The sequence below is a fragment of the Myxocyprinus asiaticus genome, chromosome 16 (genome assembly GCF_019703515.2).
Source record: "Myxocyprinus asiaticus isolate MX2 ecotype Aquarium Trade chromosome 16, UBuf_Myxa_2, whole genome shotgun sequence".
Lineage (NCBI taxonomy): Eukaryota > Metazoa > Chordata > Actinopteri > Cypriniformes > Catostomidae > Myxocyprinus > Myxocyprinus asiaticus.
In genome coordinates, this window is record NC_059359.1 from 11,672,408 (window position 1) to 11,692,620 (window position 20,213).

At 38.8% G+C, this 20,213-nt stretch overlaps 1 protein-coding gene across 2 annotated transcripts in view; it reads left to right on the top strand.

The window, feature by feature from the left end:
* Positions 1-20,213, top strand: part of LOC127454487 (RNA-binding motif, single-stranded-interacting protein 3) — a 237,115-nt gene that overhangs the window by 35,516 nt on the left and 181,386 nt on the right. For both annotated transcript variants that reach the window (XM_051721746.1, XM_051721745.1), the window contains exon 2: positions 12,223-12,380. In XM_051721746.1, coding sequence (XP_051577706.1) covers positions 12,223-12,380 — 158 coding nt within the window. The remainder of the gene's footprint in view (positions 1-12,222; positions 12,381-20,213) is intronic.

Consider the following 20,213-nt stretch of genomic DNA (forward strand, 5'->3'; position numbering starts at 1 on the left):
TACATATGGATGGGCAGCAGGTGGACTTTTTGGTGCCCCCCTACGGTAAGATGGTGCCCCCCTAGGGGATTGGTGCCCTATGCAGACTGAGTAATCTGTGTATAGGGAGCAGCGGCCCTGGTTTTGCTGGTAGACCAGCATCAGATTTTTGTGAAGCTGGTTGACCAAAGAAGTCTTGCTGGTTAAGCTAGTAAAGAAGTCTGATGGAACACCAACACACCAGAATCCAAAACACATATGTTGGTCTTTTCAGCAGGGAAATGCTGACATTACTGACAACTATATCACTGACATGTTCACCACCTTCAAGTGTCCTTTGTTTCAGCAGCAAGCCAATGGCAGACTCAATGTCATACATGCAACTATGACAAATTAAAAGCAATTATCGTTTCATCAGTAACCCTCTCGTAATGATCGCCTTCCATTTCTCCAGCACAAAAGAAAGCCCAGTCATCGATGTTGGGCCTCCCTTTGTTTCATAAGGCATTCTGCAATTCAAAGAGGCTCTAATGCAGCATACTATCGACTAGCAGCTTTAATGGCATTAAGCACTCAATGTCCACATGCACAGAGGACTTAAACCTCTCTCTCTCTCTCTCTCACTCTCTCTCTCTCTCTCTCTCTCTCTCTCTCTCTCTCTCTCTCTCTCTCTCTCTCTCGCTCTCTGCAAGAAATCTCTCTCCTACCTTCACAGCAGTAACTCTAATGTATAGATCTTCTTGAGAGCCTAATAGGCTAATGCATGTGGTAATATGTTTCTGGGTCAGATAGAGTCATGTTTTTATGTGCGCTAAGTGTGTGTGTGTGTGTGTGTGTGTGTGTGTGTGTGTGTGTGTGTGTGTACTGTGCACAGTGTAATCTTTGGGGCTTCCTCTGGCCTCCGCTGTCCGGATGCAAGAGATCTCAAACCCTTTCCCTAAATAGCCGGCATTCTTTCCCTCGCCCCAAAGGGCCCCGGGGGTAGAGTTGAGGAAAGGAGAGCAGTGCTCGCTGTGTCCTGCTCTGGTCCCTGTGACGGCAGGGTCACGACGTGTACTATCGATCACTACCGTCAGGAGCAAGGCTGAGTACACTTGCACGTGTGTGTGCTGGGAATGCTCTCTGCAGGAGAAACCAAATTGTTATGGAAACTGCTTAACTTTGAGACTTTTTCCTCCACAATTGCCAAAAAAATGGTGGCAAAACACATATGGAAAATCACACGCGACAATACAGTATACTGTATAGGGATAATTTTTCATATGTATGGACATGAATTTTGCTTACACACAAGTACACTTCTATAGCCTAAGCATAATCACACTTGGTGGAAACAGGGGTTAAACTATAATGTAATAGACAGTGCAAAAGTGTTCCTGCTCAATTGGGAAAAAATCATGACAAAACACATATGGCAAATCACATATGAGGCAATGCAGCATATTCTGTGTGGCGTGTTCCACTGCAATAATATGATGATAATATTTTATTTGTATTCACAAATAGGGGTTCAACAAAATTGTTATGGAAAGTTTTCCTGCACAAAAAATTAAAAATAAAATAATTTACAATATGCATATGGCATATCACATTGCACAGCAATTCCGCATATTTGCACTGCAAAAAAAAAAAAAAAAAAAAAAAAAGAAAATAAATGTCTTGTTTTCTAGTGAAAATATCTAAATATCCTTAAAACAAGATAAATTCACTATAGAAGCAAAACTGTGTAAGATAATAAGACTTGTTTTTAGATAATAATAGTTTATTTTTCTTTCCCCATTGACATTATTATTATTATTATTATTATTATTTTCATGTTTTAAGCATAAACCTCACTATTTCTGTTAGCAATATGCTTAAAACAAGACAAAAATGACAACAGGGTAAAAATAAACTGCTTATTCTCTGAAATTCTCTGAAAACATACTGGAGCAGATTTATTAAGAATGAATTGCTCCCCCTAAAAGCGCGTTTTATTTATTTATTTTTTATTTTTTTCGCATGCGCTAACTGCACTTGTTTAGGGCCCGGTTCACTAAAGGAATTATGCAGATCAGGCAAGGGCACAAACGTGCCCACAGAATCGCTGCTGAACACAATTTGCATGCTCATTTTTTAACTTGCTGTCCGATTCGAAGCGCAATATAGCAGACCACCGTATTTGACCCACCCTGCCGGGAATGAACAGCATAACTTTGATCCAGACACCTGGATCATCTCTTAAACATGCAGAACGTGCACTTGACGGCATCTGGATATGTGCCAGGTTATAACGCTCTTCAACATCATTTGATGATTATTTGATTAATTACTGCTGAAATGATCATTGAAAATGTTCACAAACATCTCTTTTAAATAAAATTCATTTTACCACCTACTTTCATTAGGCGGTAATAGCACGATGTAAATTGCGTGGAGTTTTGTGAATGAAGCGCAATCTTTAATAAGCCTAATTTACATAGAAAGGAGTCGTGTTTGTGTGGAAAGGAATGACAATGACTTCATTAAAATATTGAAAATGCAGCGCAATTTTTAGCACTGATTGCTCCCACTAAACCTGATTGCGGGTGGTTAGTGAATAAGATGCAGGTATTTGCACTGAAATACCATGCGCAAAAGTGGCGCAGCTGTTTAGTGAATCTGCCCCACTGTATCTTACGACACTTAACTATCCCATTATGCCACGGGAACTGGAGAGATGTCAAATTCAACATGCTGAATTAAAAAAAAATGGAGGAGAACCACGAGTCAGTAAGAGTCAGTAACTCTTTTCAACTGTAAGTGCTATATATACCAAGAAAGTTCCTTGTGGTTCACCCTAAAATGAAAATTCTCACATCATTTACTCACCCTCATGCCATCCTTGATGTGTATGACTTTATTTCTTCAAGAGAACACAACTTAAGATTTTTAGAAAATGTCTTGTAAACAGGTACCTAAATTTTAAAGCTCCAAAAATCACAAAGGCATCATAAAAATAATCCATATGACTCCAGAGGATTAATTAATGTCTTCTGAAGTGAAACGATAGGTGTGTAAGAAACGAAAATTTTAAACTATAAATATTAGCTTCCTGGCAGCTGTTGTATGCATGTTCACGAGAGGAGAGAAATCACGTGGCCTCTCATGTGACGTAAACGCGTTGGTAAGTTCACACGAGAACTGAAGGCCATTATTTTGGCTGTTGTTGTTACTACGTCATATATTCGAGTCACAGGACCATGCCCATATTCCCGTATGACATACTGTATGTCTGGGAATGTATTCATTCTACTCACGAGCATATCTAAAGTACATACTTTATTAATGGGCAAGGAGTACATTCTTCATCAAATGCAGTACATACCAAGACCGTACGTGACTTCGGATGCAGCTATAATGTCTTATGCAATTTTGTAAAGTAAATTCATCTAAATGTTTAAGAATGTTAAGACATTTTAACTGGAAATCAAGACAAAAATACTGATTAATTAAGAGACTTTTTGTAGTGTGCCGTGGTGTGTTTCACTGATATAATACAGGTAGAATATTTCATATGCATACACATGAACTGTATGCACACACGTGTGCATTTCCACAGCTAAGCATAATCATAGTTGGCGGAGGCACTCCACATACTCAGCAGGCAGTGCAAGAAAGCTGACCTGATAGAGGTCAATCTCCCTCTCCAAAGAACAGTGGAGGAGAAATAATGAGAGAGAGAGCAAGGCAGACAGACAGACAGAGGGAGGGAGCAGAGGCGGCCATTCAAAACCCATTTTTGAGGGCTCTCCAGGAAGTACTAATTGTTTGGTGACTGGAGTACTCTTTAGGGAAATGAAGGCTATCTGGGCGTGCAGAGAGGAGATAATGTGTGTGCACATCACTCACCCTTTAATAAAGAGCAGAGCCCGGATGCGCACTGGCCAACCCTGGGATACGGAGGGGGAGAGGGAGGGTGCGAAGGATTTATCCATAGTAGGAGAAGGGGGCGGAGGAGAGGAGGAGACAGTTTACAGAAGCCAGGCTATGAAAGAAGAGGTGGGTTGGATGGACAGATTACAGTCATTAGATTGGGGGAAGATAGGAACAAGAGAGAGGGAAAGAGAAGGAAATGCACTTTGAAAGGGAGGAATTGCTTAATTAGCAGACAATAACTTTTGTCTACATCTCTGAGAGGCTATATCAATAATAACTGAATGGGGCAGGCAGAAAAAAAACAAAAAAACTTTTTTGCCACTTTTATTGAAAGGGTTTACAATTAGTGCTGCACAATTATGAGAAAAATTGGTTATCTCCCTTGATATTGAAATTGCAATTAATATCGATTATTGCAATTTACATTAAAATACTTATTTTGGATGGATCAACTGCATGCCATATCTAGCCCGAAAACTGTTTTTGAATGACTTCAAAGCTGTTTTATCAGTGAATGAAGACAGTCAGCTTCATATTGGCACTCTCGGAAGCATGAAAAACAAAACTGTTATTCAACTTTTTATATATTATACACAGAAATGAGCAAATGACTCTTGTGATTGGTTACAATGCTCAACCGCTGCAAAAACACGTTAAATAGAAAATTAAATCTATGCAACATGAGTAGATCTACATGGACAGATGTAATCGACACTTTCACTACTAGTTAATTGTGGCAGAAAACTAATTGTAATCACTTTAATCGTAATCTCAATTATATATTTGATTAATTATGCAGCCTTATTTACAATATATACAGTATTATTTTTGTTGCTTATATAAAATTAACCAACGTTATATATATCACAATTAATTTACTGCAAATTTTATTTGGACATTTATTGGTTTGATTCATTTCTGTCTTTTTAAATTGGTTCAATGCTTTGTTTGCTTCATCACTAAAAGAAAATGCACACAATAGCTGTAGGTAAATATTTCTGTTTATTATTATATATTGTTATATTGGTGCATGCATTTTTTTTTTATTTAGTAAAAAATAGTAAACATGCCTTGATTTTTTTAACCACATGTTTACAGTATTATACTTTTTGTATTAAACATTTTTAATTTAAGGCCACGTTGTACTTCTATGTCAAACCTGCACTGTAGACTTCACACGGTGGCATATGCGGTTATTTTCATTTGTAAACTTGTGTTGGTGTGTCTGTGTCGTTCTTACAGTAAACAACCAAAATGCAGTTTGTATATGCAGAGAAAATGCCTTAATTTCTGAAATAATTATAACAAAAGCAATGTAATTTGTGGAATCAAAAGTATTTATTATTGTAGCATTAAAAAGTTAATCTCACTTAATTAAGAATAAAGAAATATGTTGGCATACTTTTAAAGATACAGTCAAAACATCATACAGACCGGAAAGGTCTTAAAGGGATGGTTCACCCAAAATGTTTAATTCTCTCATCATTTACTCACCCTCATGCCATACCAAGTGTTTATGACTTTCTTTCTTCATCAGAACACATTTGACGAAAAATAGAAAAATATCTTTGGTGGATGGTGATCCAACATTTGAAGCTCAAAAAAGAATGGACAGTCAGTATAAACATCATCCATACGACTCCTCTGGTTAAAATAATGTCTTCTAAAGTGAAACGATTGCTTTTTCTGCGAAAAAGATAAATATTTAAGTACTTTTTAACTATAAATCATCGCTTCCAATAAGCAGCCATATGTGCATTCACGAGAGGGAGGAGTTCACAGTTTTGTTTGAGGTAATTGCGTTGGCATGTTATGGATGTAATCTCACGTTTTTCTCTCGGCTGAGACATCCATGATGAGCACACAAATGCCTCATTGTGAGTAAACAAACAGATACAAATACAGATCTAAACCAAAACCAACGAAGCTTCTGTACAGCGATCCTCCTACTCAGCTGGAAACAGCGATGCTCTTCCGGGTGTCACACATGCGTCCGTTCTCACAAGAACATGCCAGTGCGATAACGTCACACGTGCGTACTGCTGCTTACCAGAAGCGGTGATTTATAGTTAAAAAGTACTTAAATATTGATATTTTTCGGAGAAGACATTCATTTAACCACTGGAGTCATATGGACGACGTTTATGCTGACTTTATGTTCTTTTTAGAGCTTCAAAAGTTGGATCACCATCCACTTGCATTTTATGGACCTACTGAGCTAATTCTTCAAATGTGTTCTGATGAAGAAAGAAAGTCATACACACATGGGATGGCATGAGGGTGAGTAAATGATGAAAGAATTAAAAATGTTTGGGTGAACTAACCCTTTAACGAGTAGAATACAACAAGCATATTGTTTCACTCAAAGAGTAAATCGAGTAAAAGCCGTGAAAGCACACCTAGTTAAATTACATGTAAGTTATAAACAGATGTGGCCGTAACCGCCATAGCTGTACGCTTGGCACAAAAATGTGCTTTTACTTTGCAGCAATGGCTGTTTGGTCGAAATGATTGTTCCTCTGATTAAAAATAATAATAACCCTTTTAAGCCATATTAGAGCAAATACATAAATGTCAATATGTATATCAAAAATCGAGATACATTTTTTAAGCCACAGTATATCACACAGCCCTACCACTAAATCACTGATCCAATGTCTGCACATACTTTTTATCAAAGACTATTTTTAACTGTTGTCAGCTGATAACGCATTGCAAATGTTAACCTTTATAAGTGCTAATGTGTTACAGACAACACGGGTGTAACATAATAGCACATAGATCATCAGGCAATTTGTCTCCTCGTGCTCATCAGCCAAGATAAGTGCCTCAGCTAAAGTGGTGTGTAGTACTAAATGGGATTTTAAGTGTGTATGTGATTTCTGTTTGAGTCCTTGTACAGGCAACATCATCTCTCCCCTCTGCCTCTAATCCTGGTGCGTCTGACAGCGGAGTGAACGCCTTTGACGTTTCAAAGGCTTCCCCCATCATGACTCCTGACACACTACACACCCCAACGTGCTATCACCGTGCCCCTGACAGCTGCACAAATTGGCTGAAAGAGGGGTCTGTGGCGGGCACTTTGATCAGCTGAGCTTTTGCTCTCTTGCGCTCGGTCTGTCTCCGTCCAGGCATCGTGTTGTGAAAAGCCAGAACCCCGATCTTCCGAAGAGAACTGGACTGGGTGGGTCTGATAAGCCTCTACTCACAGAGGAAGCTTTTTGTGCAGTCAGATCGTGTATGTGTGCGTGTGTGTGTGTGTGTGTGTATGATTGCCTCAAGCCATGTCAGGCATGTCAGACACGCATATGGTGTGTCTAGTTTCTGGGAATTGGTTGTATTTATTGTATCCAGATTTCATGTAGGGGTCTCTGGCAAACTGAGGCACACAGCTTTTAGGGCAGAGTAAGGGGCCGTTCTTAGAGTTAGGGACTTGTTTTTGCATTGAAGACAGCTTGACGGGATGCAATGAAATTGAACAGAAAGCTAGTTTAAAGGCGCATTAAAGGGACAGTTCACCCAAAAATGGAAATTCTCTAATCATTTAATAAACATTAGTGTTGTCAAAAGTATCGGTACTTCAGAACACAGTTGGTACTAAAATAAAAAAAGATGTAACGATACCAGTGTTTCTGCAGTACTGGTAGTACCGAGTACCGAGCGCACAATATGACCAACATACGACAGCTTTAAAATGCTCACAGGCTTATTTTGAACGCATGCTCTGTAACTCCTTTTACACTTAAATGGACAATTAATCCAAGTGACATGTCCTAGTGTGATTTATTAAACCACTGAAGGCTGCAGTCTTAGCATGGATGAGCTGCGTACTTTAAATTAATGTATAAATCCGACCGCTCATGTTCTGGAAACTCCATGGACATTGAGGATCATTCATGTTGTTTGAGATGACAAAGCAGAGCACTAAGCCACTGTGAACAACACAGCACATGTAAACTATATATTTATATAATTAAATCACAGCATTTGCACTTAAATCTCAACTCATCTTTATTTACATAGCATTTAAAACAACAGAGTGGAACAAAGTGTTTCACAGTAATAAAATTAAAACATAACATTTCAAAATTACCACATACACAAACACCAGTAGTCTAATGCTGCCTTCATGTGCTATCGGAATTATCGTAAATATGAGTTTCCCACTCGGAAGTTCCTCATGTTGCACTTACAACTGGGAAACTCTGAGATAATTTTGATACGCGAGTTTCCGAGATGGGAGGAGTCCTAAACTTTCAACATGGCAGAGGAGAGTACTGTTTCTGTAGTGAATGACAGGTTTTGTTCATTTTTCTAAATGCAGCTAATTGTTAGCGCTTGCTGTTTTGGTCATATTCATTTATGAATCTCAGCAACCATTCCATGCATGTTGTAGATTTTAACACCATGAAAATAGCTTGTATTTGACCAAAATTCCATTATCGTCAGCAAGCTAACTGAGTAATATGTGTTATGTTGTCAAAATAAAAGTTCCTCAAGAAATATGTATGAATGAACTTGGCGTCATCCATGTTTCCTGTTCTTTCCAACAACAAAGCACTTGAATACAACGTACTCGTAATTACCACTTCAGAAGTGGGTAGTAGGATAATTCCGATAGCACATGAAGGCAGCATTAAATACAAACACTCCAAAACTGTGTCCTACATTTCATTTGTCAGACTCAAAGGACAGTGTAAACAGATGAGATTTCAGATGTGACTTGAAAGTCTTCAGTGATCACTCTTGACCCTGTAGTGAACAGATTATCCGGAAAAGTGAAGCTTACAGCAAAAAACACACGTCAATTTAAAAGCACGATTCAAAATAAAAGCCAGATGCTTGAAACTGAAGAAATTAATTAAATAAATAAATAATAATAATAGCAATAATTAATCAATTTATCATAAGCAAGACAGCTGTTGAATAAATGTTTGGCCAAAAAAAAAAAAAAAAAAAAAAAAAAAAAAAAAAAATGCAATGACATGTTAAAAAGTTAGATTTTCACTTATTAAAAGTTGTAAGAATTAATTGATTAGACACCATTTTGATTAATAAATTAAATTAAACTTTAAAACATGTTCTGGAAAATAATAAGTATTAAAATAATTATTAAAAATAACTAAACTTTTGTGTTCAATAGCATATTAGCATATTAGCATATTTTTGCTGTGGATTGAAATTGGTATTGAGGACCGTGAAATTTCACTGGTATGAGTATCGACTACTGAAAGTTTGGTACAGTTACAACACTAACCCTAATGTTGTTCCAAAACTATTTTACTATTTCTTCGGTGGACCACAAAAGGAGATTATAGGCAGTGTGTTAGTTACCACTTACTTTCATTGTATAATCTTTCCATATAATGATAATAAATGATGACTGAGACTATCGTTCTACCTAAAATGTCCTTTTGTGTTCCACGGAATAAAGAAAGTTATACAGGTTTAAATAAACATAAGGGTGCACTTACCTTATAACTCTCCTTACCTTATTACACCTTTGCTAATATAAACACACAATATGCTTGTCCCTATGTAAATATTCTTATTCCCATATTCATCTGATTGGTCTTTTGTATTAAAACTGATGTCTGATCTGCTATGTATCAAAACTATTTTTAATTTGACTTGGGTATCATTTGCTAATTGATTGAGTTTATGCATATATTATGTATGCACTAAACCTGCATGTGAGCGTTTTCACTCAGAAATTATGATTCATCAATAAGTTTGCTCTTATTTTTTTTTAATTATGATTACATTTAGAACCAACTCAAACCACATGAATGCAAAAGTCACAGACTCTTGGTGGCTTAGCAAATGCTTCATTAGAAAGGGTTTTACGGAAAGTCCTTATGGAGATTGTTTGGGTGTGTATTATGCTAATCACTAACAATGGGCACACACTTCCTCATTTAGAGTAATCCAGATTCATCAACCTTAGAACTAGAGTAACATATTTATTTGTGTCTGCACCTTTTGTGAATCCAACAGAAATTTTATGAAAATGGCCAAAGACGTCTGTCTGGTACGTGTGTAAATAGACAAACAAAATTAAAAAAATGTGGCAGACGGAATGCAATAACGTGTGCTGTGCGAAAGACCCCTTATGTGTGTTTGTGTGTGTTGTTCATTCTAGGCTTCTTTGTCTTCTCATATTCTCATTCATATTAATATTTCAATAAAAATCCCCTATATTTTTTATTTGAACATGAGGTAGGCCTTTATATTCCCATCTTAGCACATACACACAGTGAAACAAATGTCTGTTTTGATGGCAATTTGTCTTCAACTGTTCCCTGTCTGTATGTTGTATTCCTGAGAACTCAATGGCTTCATTCATAACTGTAGCCTGAGGCTCAGGGGTGTGTGAAGTATATGAATGCACAATGTATTCAGTCCGCCATACTGTAGGCCGGTCTCCTTCTCTGTGTGTCTGTCTGTCTGGAGGAAATTGTAGGTTGTGGGGAAGTGCAGGTAATAGAATAATGCCAGGGGAGACTTGCCAGTGTGCAGCGCAACTGACAGCCAATGATTATCACAAACATAGAGAGAGCCCGCGCCAAACACACTCACACACACAGTCTATTACATAGACTTCACAAGGAAAGCACACACACATAAATAATAGCTTAAATGCCATAGTCGTACTGTCACAGTGATGTTTCTATATCTGGCTGCCGTGTTTGTCAGAAAGCATTGAACTCTTTGTGCATACAGTTATAAAGGTCCAACTGGTAGATGCCATTTTTAAATTGATGCAAATGAAAACAAGGCTGTGAGGGACATATGTACAGTTGTTCAATAGTTTGTACTGTTGGGTACCTTGGTGTTGATCGTTCTATAGACAAAACATTGAAAATAAGTCTTTCAAGACTAGAAATAGTGTCAAAGCTGCACGACATCTTAGAGGGGCAAATATTTGCAGCACTTGTACCAAAGTCTTTCTAGCATGTCAATCCACTGGCAGCCATATTTGGAACACTCCCAGAAAGCTATTTCCAGTCATAAAAGTGCAGCTCCTAACTACTTGAATGGGGAATAACCGAAATCTCCAAAACAGTTGGTCAAGATTACGATCAAAGGACATATTTTAAATTGGCAGTAAAATCTGACAACCCTGGAATCAAAAATTGTACTTCTTTACCCCAAATGACACTTAAAAAAACCTGCAGTTTTCCCGGCTTGTATAGCTAATGCACATGTGCATTCTTGAGTTGATTAACAGACTATGTCTGTATCTAAAAGTTGATTGGTTCTTTTTCTTGGAAGACAGGACTTCCTTTCTATCTGTTGACCATTGGACATTCCAATTTCTCCCATTCATTTTCATAGAAGTGGCCCGTCTCTGCTTTTACACGTTATATCAATGCAGAAACCTGCACCTTAGGCGGCATCCACACTTATCCATTTAAGTTAAAAAAAAAGCAACAACACATTTTCAGTTTCCTAATGTCATAGTTTTTTGCTTATGTATGTGGTAATGGAGAGTGTTTTCGAACACTCCATTTTTGCTAGAAGAAAACGGCGTTCTATTGTGGAAGAGAGGTGTAAACATAATAAAATTAATGCATTTTTTTAACTAAACGTAAACTAAAATAGCGTGAAAACATTGCCTTATTCATTAACCAACCATAAACAGTCGCTAAATGTGCTAAAATAGCACTGTGGCGTATTTATATTAAGTCACTGACATTCTTTTCAGCGCAAACAAGCTTCCTTTCTGTGTAAATTAGGCTAATTATATCGTAGATTGCACCTTGTTCACAAAACTCAGCAGTAATTCATCAATAGATGGAGAATAGCATTGTAAATTATTTAAATATTAAAATACTCTATTTAAGCCATTATAATTTAAATAATTATTCCAATATATAACAAATAAAATTCATATAAAAATAAATTCACATATGATATTTGTAAATATAAATTTTATTTCAGAAAGACAGGGTTAAAGTGACTAAAGCTGTGCAGTACATCATAAATAGCAAGGGGACGTTCATCAACTGAAGGCACTTCCAGTTTAGGCAGCTCTGTTGTTTTTAATGGGAGTGATTTAGACAGGGCTCTGTCTAGACATTAATACTGTTCAACCTATTGAACGGACTGTACATCTATCCCTCATAGCCTCATTGTCATTTTATCCTGTCTAAGGTCCAGTGATTCATAAACTCTTCACCTAAAGGCATGTGTATAAGCTCACACACTGTGGCTAAAGATGCCCATTTGAGATTATTAATTGTTATCTTCCAAGTCATGAGATTATGTCGTTTAACTGTTAAACGAAATCTCATATCATGTAAATTGTCCATAACAACTACTATCTGTCTCTCTGTCATGCAGCAGTCATATGCCCCGCCCCCTCCTCCCATGGCTCCGCCCAGCCCTGGCACCAACAGCAGCAGCCACAGTGCAGCGGAGCAGCTCAGTAAAACGAACCTGTACATCCGGGGCCTTCCGCCTGGCACCACCGACCAGGACCTCATCAAACTCTGCCAACCGTGAGTGTCTTTCCCCCATTTTTTTTCTCTCTCTCTCTCTCTCTCTCTCTCAACAGATTTGTTCTCTACTATATGAGAAATTGCTCTATACCTACCGTATTTATAGTTGCAAAGACACTGCCTGCACTCACATAAACTCATGCGATCATGTAAATGCATGCGCAAAAGGACACAATGAAGCAAAAAAAGCCACAGCGCTTAGTTCCAGAGAAGAAAATGGCCCCATAAATGGTGATGGCAAGTGTAAGGATGAGGTAGGCTGAGAGGATTCCATTTGCGGATATTTATTAGAGGGACCAAACAAACAATTCAAACAGTATTCCTTAAACGTAGTCAGGTCACAGGCTTGGGTCAAAAGATACACAGATAAATCGGTCCACAGGCAAACAAATCCAAAACAGTAATCTGAGAAGAGAATAAATGCTTGGTAAGGCAGATAACTGGCAATACTTCACAAAGTGATACTTTGAGCACATAGCTTATATACATGGTGAATGACCAAACAGGAACTGATGTGGCAGGAACAGGAAGTGACAGTTCAATATTCAGGTGAGGGCTCCCTCTGGTGGACGGGAACCTGTTCAGAGGTTACAGATCCCCCCCCCCCCTTTAAAAACACTTCTAGGTGTTCCTCTCCTGGGACGACCTCTTGGTCTGGGTGCCGGGAGATCTGGATGGGCTTGATGAAAGTCTCTGAGTGATGGGTCCAAGATGTCTTTGGCTGGTATCCACAATTTTTCCTCTGGGCCGTATCCCTCCCAGTCCATGAGGTATTGAAATTGACCACCCCTCCTGCGAGAATTGATAATCTCCTGAACTAGGTAGGCAGGAGCTCCATCTATTTCAAGCGGCGGAGAAAGTCCCTTGTCAGTAGCCTCAGGACTCGGTGACTCATGGACCAGTTTCAGGAGGTATACATGAAAAGGAGGAGAGATGCGGTAAGTGGCAGGCAATTCTAAATGGTATGTGACAGGATTAACTTGACGTAAGATCTTGAAGGGACCTATATACCTAGGACTTAGCTTTTTGCAGGGAAGTTTCAGGCGTAGGTCCCGAGTTGAAAGCCACACCATTTGACCTGGTTGATACTCAGGATTAGGGCGTTGGTGTCGGTCAGCTTGGATCTTCTGAGATCGAATGGCTCGTTGAAGATAGACATGAGCACTGTTCCAGACTAGCTCACTTCTAATCACTGATATGCCAGGACACATTGGAAGTGGGTCAGACCCATAGAAGAGTGTGTGAGGGAGTTTTGGGCATATTCTGCCCATGGAAGGAAGATGCTCCACTTCTCCTGTTCCTTACTACAGTACGACCTTAGATATCTACCAATCTCCTGATTGAGATGCTCCACTTGTCCATTAGCCTGTGGATGGTATCCAGAGGTGAGACTGACATTGATGTTGAGTAGTTGGCAGAAGGCTCTCCATACTCTTGAAGTGAACTATGTCATCAGGTAATCCATAGATTAGAAACACTTGATTGAACAGCATTTGAGTTGTTTCCATGGCAGTGGGTAGACCTTTCAATGGGGTAAGATGGCATGATTTTGAGAAATGATCAATGGTGACCATGATGGTGGTGGATCCTTGAGAGTTAGGCAGATCAGTGATGAAATCAATGGACAAGTGGGACTAGGGTCGTTGTGGAATAGGTAGTGGTTCTAATAGTCCTGCAGGTAGTTGACGAGGTGTGCGGGATTGTGCACAGGTCTGACAGGCACTTACATAGTTCTTGACAGCAGTGGATAGCATTGGCCACCAGAAAGAGTTCCTGACTAAAGTGTTCGTACGGTTAATTCCAGGATGTCCAGAGGTGAGTGATGTGTGAACCCACTGAATAATTCTGTTGCGTAGACTGGAAGGAATGTACACTCTGCCAGCGGGACATTCAGGAGGGGAAGGTTCCTCTTGTTGAATGCGTTGAATCTCCAAGATATCTCACCGGATGGGTGCGATGATGATGGAAGGTAGAATCCTCTCCAGAATAATGTGTGTCTCAACAGATTCATAGATACGTGACAATGCATCAGCTTTACTATTCTTACTTCCTGGACGATATGTGACCGTGAAATCAAACCGAGTGAAGAAGAGTGCCCATCTGGCCTGGCGTGGATTCAATCTCTTGGCCTCCTTGATATATTCCAGATTTTTTTGATCAGTGATGACTTGAAATTGATGAAGTGCGCCTTCTAGCCAGTGTCTCCACTCTTCTAAATTGGCCTTGATAGACAGTAACTTTGTTACCGATGTCGTAATTGCACTCTGCTGATGTTAATTTCTGGGAGAAGAATGCACAAGGGTGTAGTTTGCCTAGGTTTCCATGATACTGGGAAAGGACAGCACCAATTTTAGTGCAACAAAGTTTAGTGAAGTATCTGGCCTTTTGTAATTGTTCCAGGGAAGAAGGAATAAGTGGGTGTGGATGGCAGTTCTTGACAGTAATTGCATTGAGTGCACGATAGTCAATACAAGGTCTTAAGCTGCCATCTTGTCAACAAAGAAGAAACTGGAATCAGCTAGAGAAGTAGAGGGTCTAATAAATCCATAAGATAGGGCCTCGTCAATGTACTCCTCCATGGCCTTGGTCTGGGATGGACAGTGGGTAAACATGGCTCTTGGGTGGAGAAGTGTTAGGAAGAAGGTTGATGGCACAATCGCAGGATCGATGAGGTGGTAACTGGGTGGCCCTCTCTTTACTAAAAACCTCCGCCAAGTCAGCATAATCATTGGGAACATTGTTCGGCAATGAAGGGAGGTTCTCGGTGAAATGAGTTGTGCAGACTGAAAACTTGGGAAGTTCCAGACAGTGGAGATGACAGTGATGAGACCAACGTATTAAGTCCTTGTTCTTCCATGAAAACTAGGGTTCGTGAGCGAATAACCAGGGATATCCGAGAATCACTGGGTTTCGTGGTGAGGAAATGACGTACAGAGTGATTTCTTCAATGTGAAGCAGACCAACTTGGAGTTTTATAGGAAGAGTTTGATGAATGATATGACCTTTACCGATGAGACCCTCGTCGACAGCAGTTACAGTAATAGGTGGTTCGCACTTGGTCGTGGGGATGTTCAATTGCTTCACTAAGTCCTGATGTATCACATTAGCAGCAGCTCCAGAGTCTATTAACGCTGAGAAATGATATTCTTTGTTAGCTATGGACAAAATAATGGGTAGTGACAAGCCTCGACTGATTGTTAGAGGGTTAAAGATGCTACTCACTCGATGTGAAAAGGTGGTAGCATGTTTGACGGGGCAGTTGGAACAGCGATGACCTTGTTCACCACAGTAGAAGCAGAGGTTATGGAGTAATCGTCTTCTACGTTCATCTTGAGACACATGAGTTTGTCCTATTTGCGTAGTCTCCGTAGGTTGCTGCTGACTTGGTACTTGAACTGAGGTTGTAGGTACATGACATGGCAAGGAGGTATTGAAACATGGTTGTGATCGTAAGAGATTGTCCAGTCTGATAGCGAGGGTAATGTACTGAGATAAAGATTGTTGAATACATGCATCATGATCCCAAACAGCCATAGCCCACTCTAATGCCTTCCCAGTTAGTAAAGTCATGATAAATGAGCATTTCAACTTATCCTGGTTAAACACATCAGGTTGGTTTGAGAAGTAAACTGAGCATTGTTGTAGGAAACCAGTACAGTTACAGGAGAGCCGTCAAACTTATCAGGAAGAGCAAATCTTACCGGATCATGGCATGGTGCAGGAAGGAACCGAATATATTGTTTTAGCTGGTCATTGGTGGCTTGTTGCGTTAGCAGCTGGTGTTGAAAACCTTTGATCACCTCATTCTGATACCTAATGGTTGAAAGGAGTTGAGAGGCATCTGCTGGATCCGAGCCGGGTGAAGTATTCTGTAAGGATGAGGTAGGCTGGGAAGATTCCATTTGCGGATATTTATTAGTGGGATTGAACAAACAATTCAAACAGTATTCCTTAAATGTAGTCAGGTCACAGTCTTGGGTCAAAACACAAATAAATCGGTTCACAGGCAAACAAATCCAAAACAGTAATCTAGAGATGTGAATACAGCAAACATAAGCAATGGTTATAACAGTAGTCAAAAACAATGGCAAGGAATAAACACTTAGTAAGGCAGATAACTGGCAATACTTCACAAAGTGATACTGTGAGCACATGGCTTATATACATGGTGAATGACCAAACAGGAACTGATGTGGCAGGAACAGGAAGTGACAGAGTTCAATATTCAGGTGAGGGCTCCCTCTGGTGGACGGGAGCCTGTTCAGATATTACAGCAAGTCAGCATCATTAGTTTGTAGGGAGGTCATTATGAAACTCTGTACAAGGACCAGGTGGCAGCTTGCTTAATCTCTTCTCTGATGACTCATGCAGATGTAAATCTGTGTTCTTGTCTGGAGGCTTTCAGCCTTATAACCCAATACATTTACTCCAGCGTCATGACCTTCTATGAATATTTCTGAATTTTCAAACATCCCCCCTTTAAAGTTGACCGCAACAATACAGTGTGGTTCAGATTGTAAGACCACTAGTGAAAATGTTCTATTTTGCATTTTTCTAATTTAAAAATGTTTTTTAATTTTTTTTTTTTATTAAAAAATATTTATTATCTGTATTACAATATGAGTGAAAAGTTAAATTGAAAATTTTACATGATTTTTATTTTTTATTTATTTTTTTACTATTTGTGTACTTTAATGGCCACATGCACTCGAACTGTCATGGGCTTCATAAGCAAAACCTGGTGATCCATGTTATCCCAGCATGATTTGAGAATGTTCCAGAGAGCATCTTGTCTGCTTTAATGGAAGCAAGGGAATCTAACCTTTCACACAAAGGAGTAAACATGGTAAATTAACTACATTAATTTGTTTCATTAGTGGCCTAGAAACAGTGCAGAACCATAAATAGTCCTTATTCATTTTACAACATTGTATTTCTTTGTTTTGAAATGTTTAAAATCCTGAAACTTTGTATACTGTATTTACAGGTTTAAATTAGATTTTAAATCCCAGATTGTCAATGTGGACTCAAACATTTGAGCTCCACTGTACTCATATGGCATCAGTAGTTTCTTGGCAATGTTTAGACCAAGGATTCACTTTTCTTTTAGTCCCCTACACAGATGTGTGCAATTACCAGGCTAGTTCCCAGAATGTCAATGTGTGTATGAGGAAGGAAGAGGGTTACAATGCCTCAAAACATTATTTTTATTTCAAAAGTTGAAATAATGCTCCAAATATTCATGTCAAAACTCAAGGGGTACAATGATGAAACCTCAAGCCACAACCTCGCACGTTACTCTGTCTTTCTCCATCCCTCAATGTCTCTCTGGTCTCAAGGTAGCATGGTCCAGGTTAGCCCAAGGCGTGGAGCGGGATTGGAATAAAAAATTCATGATTATAAAAGTTTTATTAGCTGCAGCTGCTGTGCCAAATGGCCGGTAACATTTTGGAAAGGTCAAAGGGGTCTGCCTAGGGGCTCACTTCCGGAGCACAGCAGAAAAAAAATAAAGAACGAAAGCATCCACAAACACTCTTTTCTTTACTTAGCCACAGTGATTTAAGCGCTGTGCATGCATATCTGCACCCTAGTGTGGAGATCTAAAGCATACCGCTGCACACATGCGCATACAGTAAGTGACCCCTCTCCGTCCTCCCGTGGCTCTGCTGCAATGGCGTCGAGGGCAGTGAAAAGTGCTTCTGTCAGGCTGACATTTCAAAGATCTTCTCTTGTGATTCCCTGCGGAAAATTGGCAGGGTTTTGAGGCTGGAGGTACAATGGGGTTAGACTGTAAAGGAGAAAACTTGACCTCAGCAGAATCCAAACAGCCTCAGCTATGAAAGCAAGTACTTCTGGTTTTTAGCTTGCTGTGCGAAGTGTTTTAATTTGATTATTTGATAATTGAAGAATGGCTCATTGTTATTATACAATGGCAAAATTATTATCTTAATTAGTATTTTATTCTTATTTTGCAAAAACATCAAAAAGGATACATTTATTTAAGAAGCAAAATATGTAAAATTGTATAGATAATATGATAATAATCTATAAAAATAGATAATATTTTATGCATAATCCAAATAAAAGATTTATTTTTGGGTAAAAATGGGGTAAAAAACAAAAAGAAAAAAAATATAGAAGATATATTCCCCTGAAAACAAAACACAATTTGAGGAATTCAATGAATTGCGGCCAGTAAAAGCGCTGATTTTACAAGCGCTATCTGGGCTGGTTTAGCGGCTGATTCCCTGAATGAATTATGCAGATCAGGCCACAACACAAACACTGCCACAATATCACTGCTAAATGCAATTTGCGCACACAATTTCGGTCTTGCGGGCCGATTCTGAGCGCTATACATTATAGTGGAGGATGCAGCAGACCACCGTTATCTGTCATACTTTGGCAGGACTGAACAGCATCACTGTGATCCAGAAACCTGAATCAGTGCGCTTGACCACACCGCGCATCTGGATATATGCCAGGTTATAACACTCTTCTCCATCATTTGATCATTATTTGATTAATTACTGCTGATAGGATCAATAGAAAATGTACACTAACATTTCTTTTAAATTTAAATTATTTAGTGCGATCTAAATTGCGCTAGGCATTTTTTGTGAATGAAGCACAATCTATAATAAGCCTTATTTGCCTATAGAATGACAATGACTTAATTTAAATACTCAAGACACAGTGCAATTTCATTGCTGATTCTGTTGATTAAACTAGATTGCGGATGGTTAGTGAATAAGATGCAGGTTTTTGCATTGAAATACCACTTGCAAAAGTGGCATAACTATTTAGGGAATTCGCCCCAGTATCTTACATAATTGTGCTTCTCAAATATACATCTTGTTTTTAGGATGTTGTCACTGGAATACAAGACAACAGTACCTAATAAATACTGATAATATCTGATTAAGATAATAATTTATTAATTTATTCATTTATTATAGTACAGAATGACTGCAATGTCAGATACAGTATGTATGTCAGGTACCAGGGCTTGAAACGGGGCCGAACGGCCAAACATCCCCCCCAGCTCAACAACATTTGGGCCGGTTTTTATTTCAAATCCAGTGCCAATTTCTCTTCCCAGTCCGCCCCGGTCAGGTACCATTCTTTTGAGTTAACAGATTTAAATGGTTATTCTTAGTAGTGTATGAATGTTTCCAAAAAGTTGTCCAACAGCAAGTTTAAGTTTAACCATAATTTTAAAACATCACAATGATGTTGCATTAGAAGAGGTAAAAAGGTCAAATTGAGGGTGTGTTCATTTTTTTATTTTTTATTTTTTAAACCCAGAAAATATGCCTGGGCGTTTTCATAAAAGGCCTGAATATGATTCATGAATTATTAATGAAAGCCTTAGGTGAACATGTCGTCATCATGTTTATGTATTTTATTATGCATCTGCAACTGTGTGTGTATGTGTGTGTGTGTGTGTGTGTGTGTGTGTGTGTGTGTGTGTGTGTGTGTGTGTGTATTATATTGTAAGTTGTGTGTGGGTCTGTTGGTGGAGACCAGAGGGAGGAGAGTCATGTGTGTTCATTGCTTTTCTTTTCCGTGATTCGATATCATGGAGTGTTAGCTCTCAGGATACAGAATTTTACAATGCCATTTAAAATAATTGCATTTCAGAGTCCCTCATTACACCTCTGATTTTAATCTAATGCAACAGAGAGAAAGTGAATACAGACCAACTCAATTCTACTCAGATTTGGACCAAGGTTATAAAGAATAAATTAAGAATTTCTTCCAAGTTTTGAATGTTAAAGTTTTTTGTTTTTGTTTTTGTTTCTGCCAGTGAATTTGTTTGCCCAGAGGAAA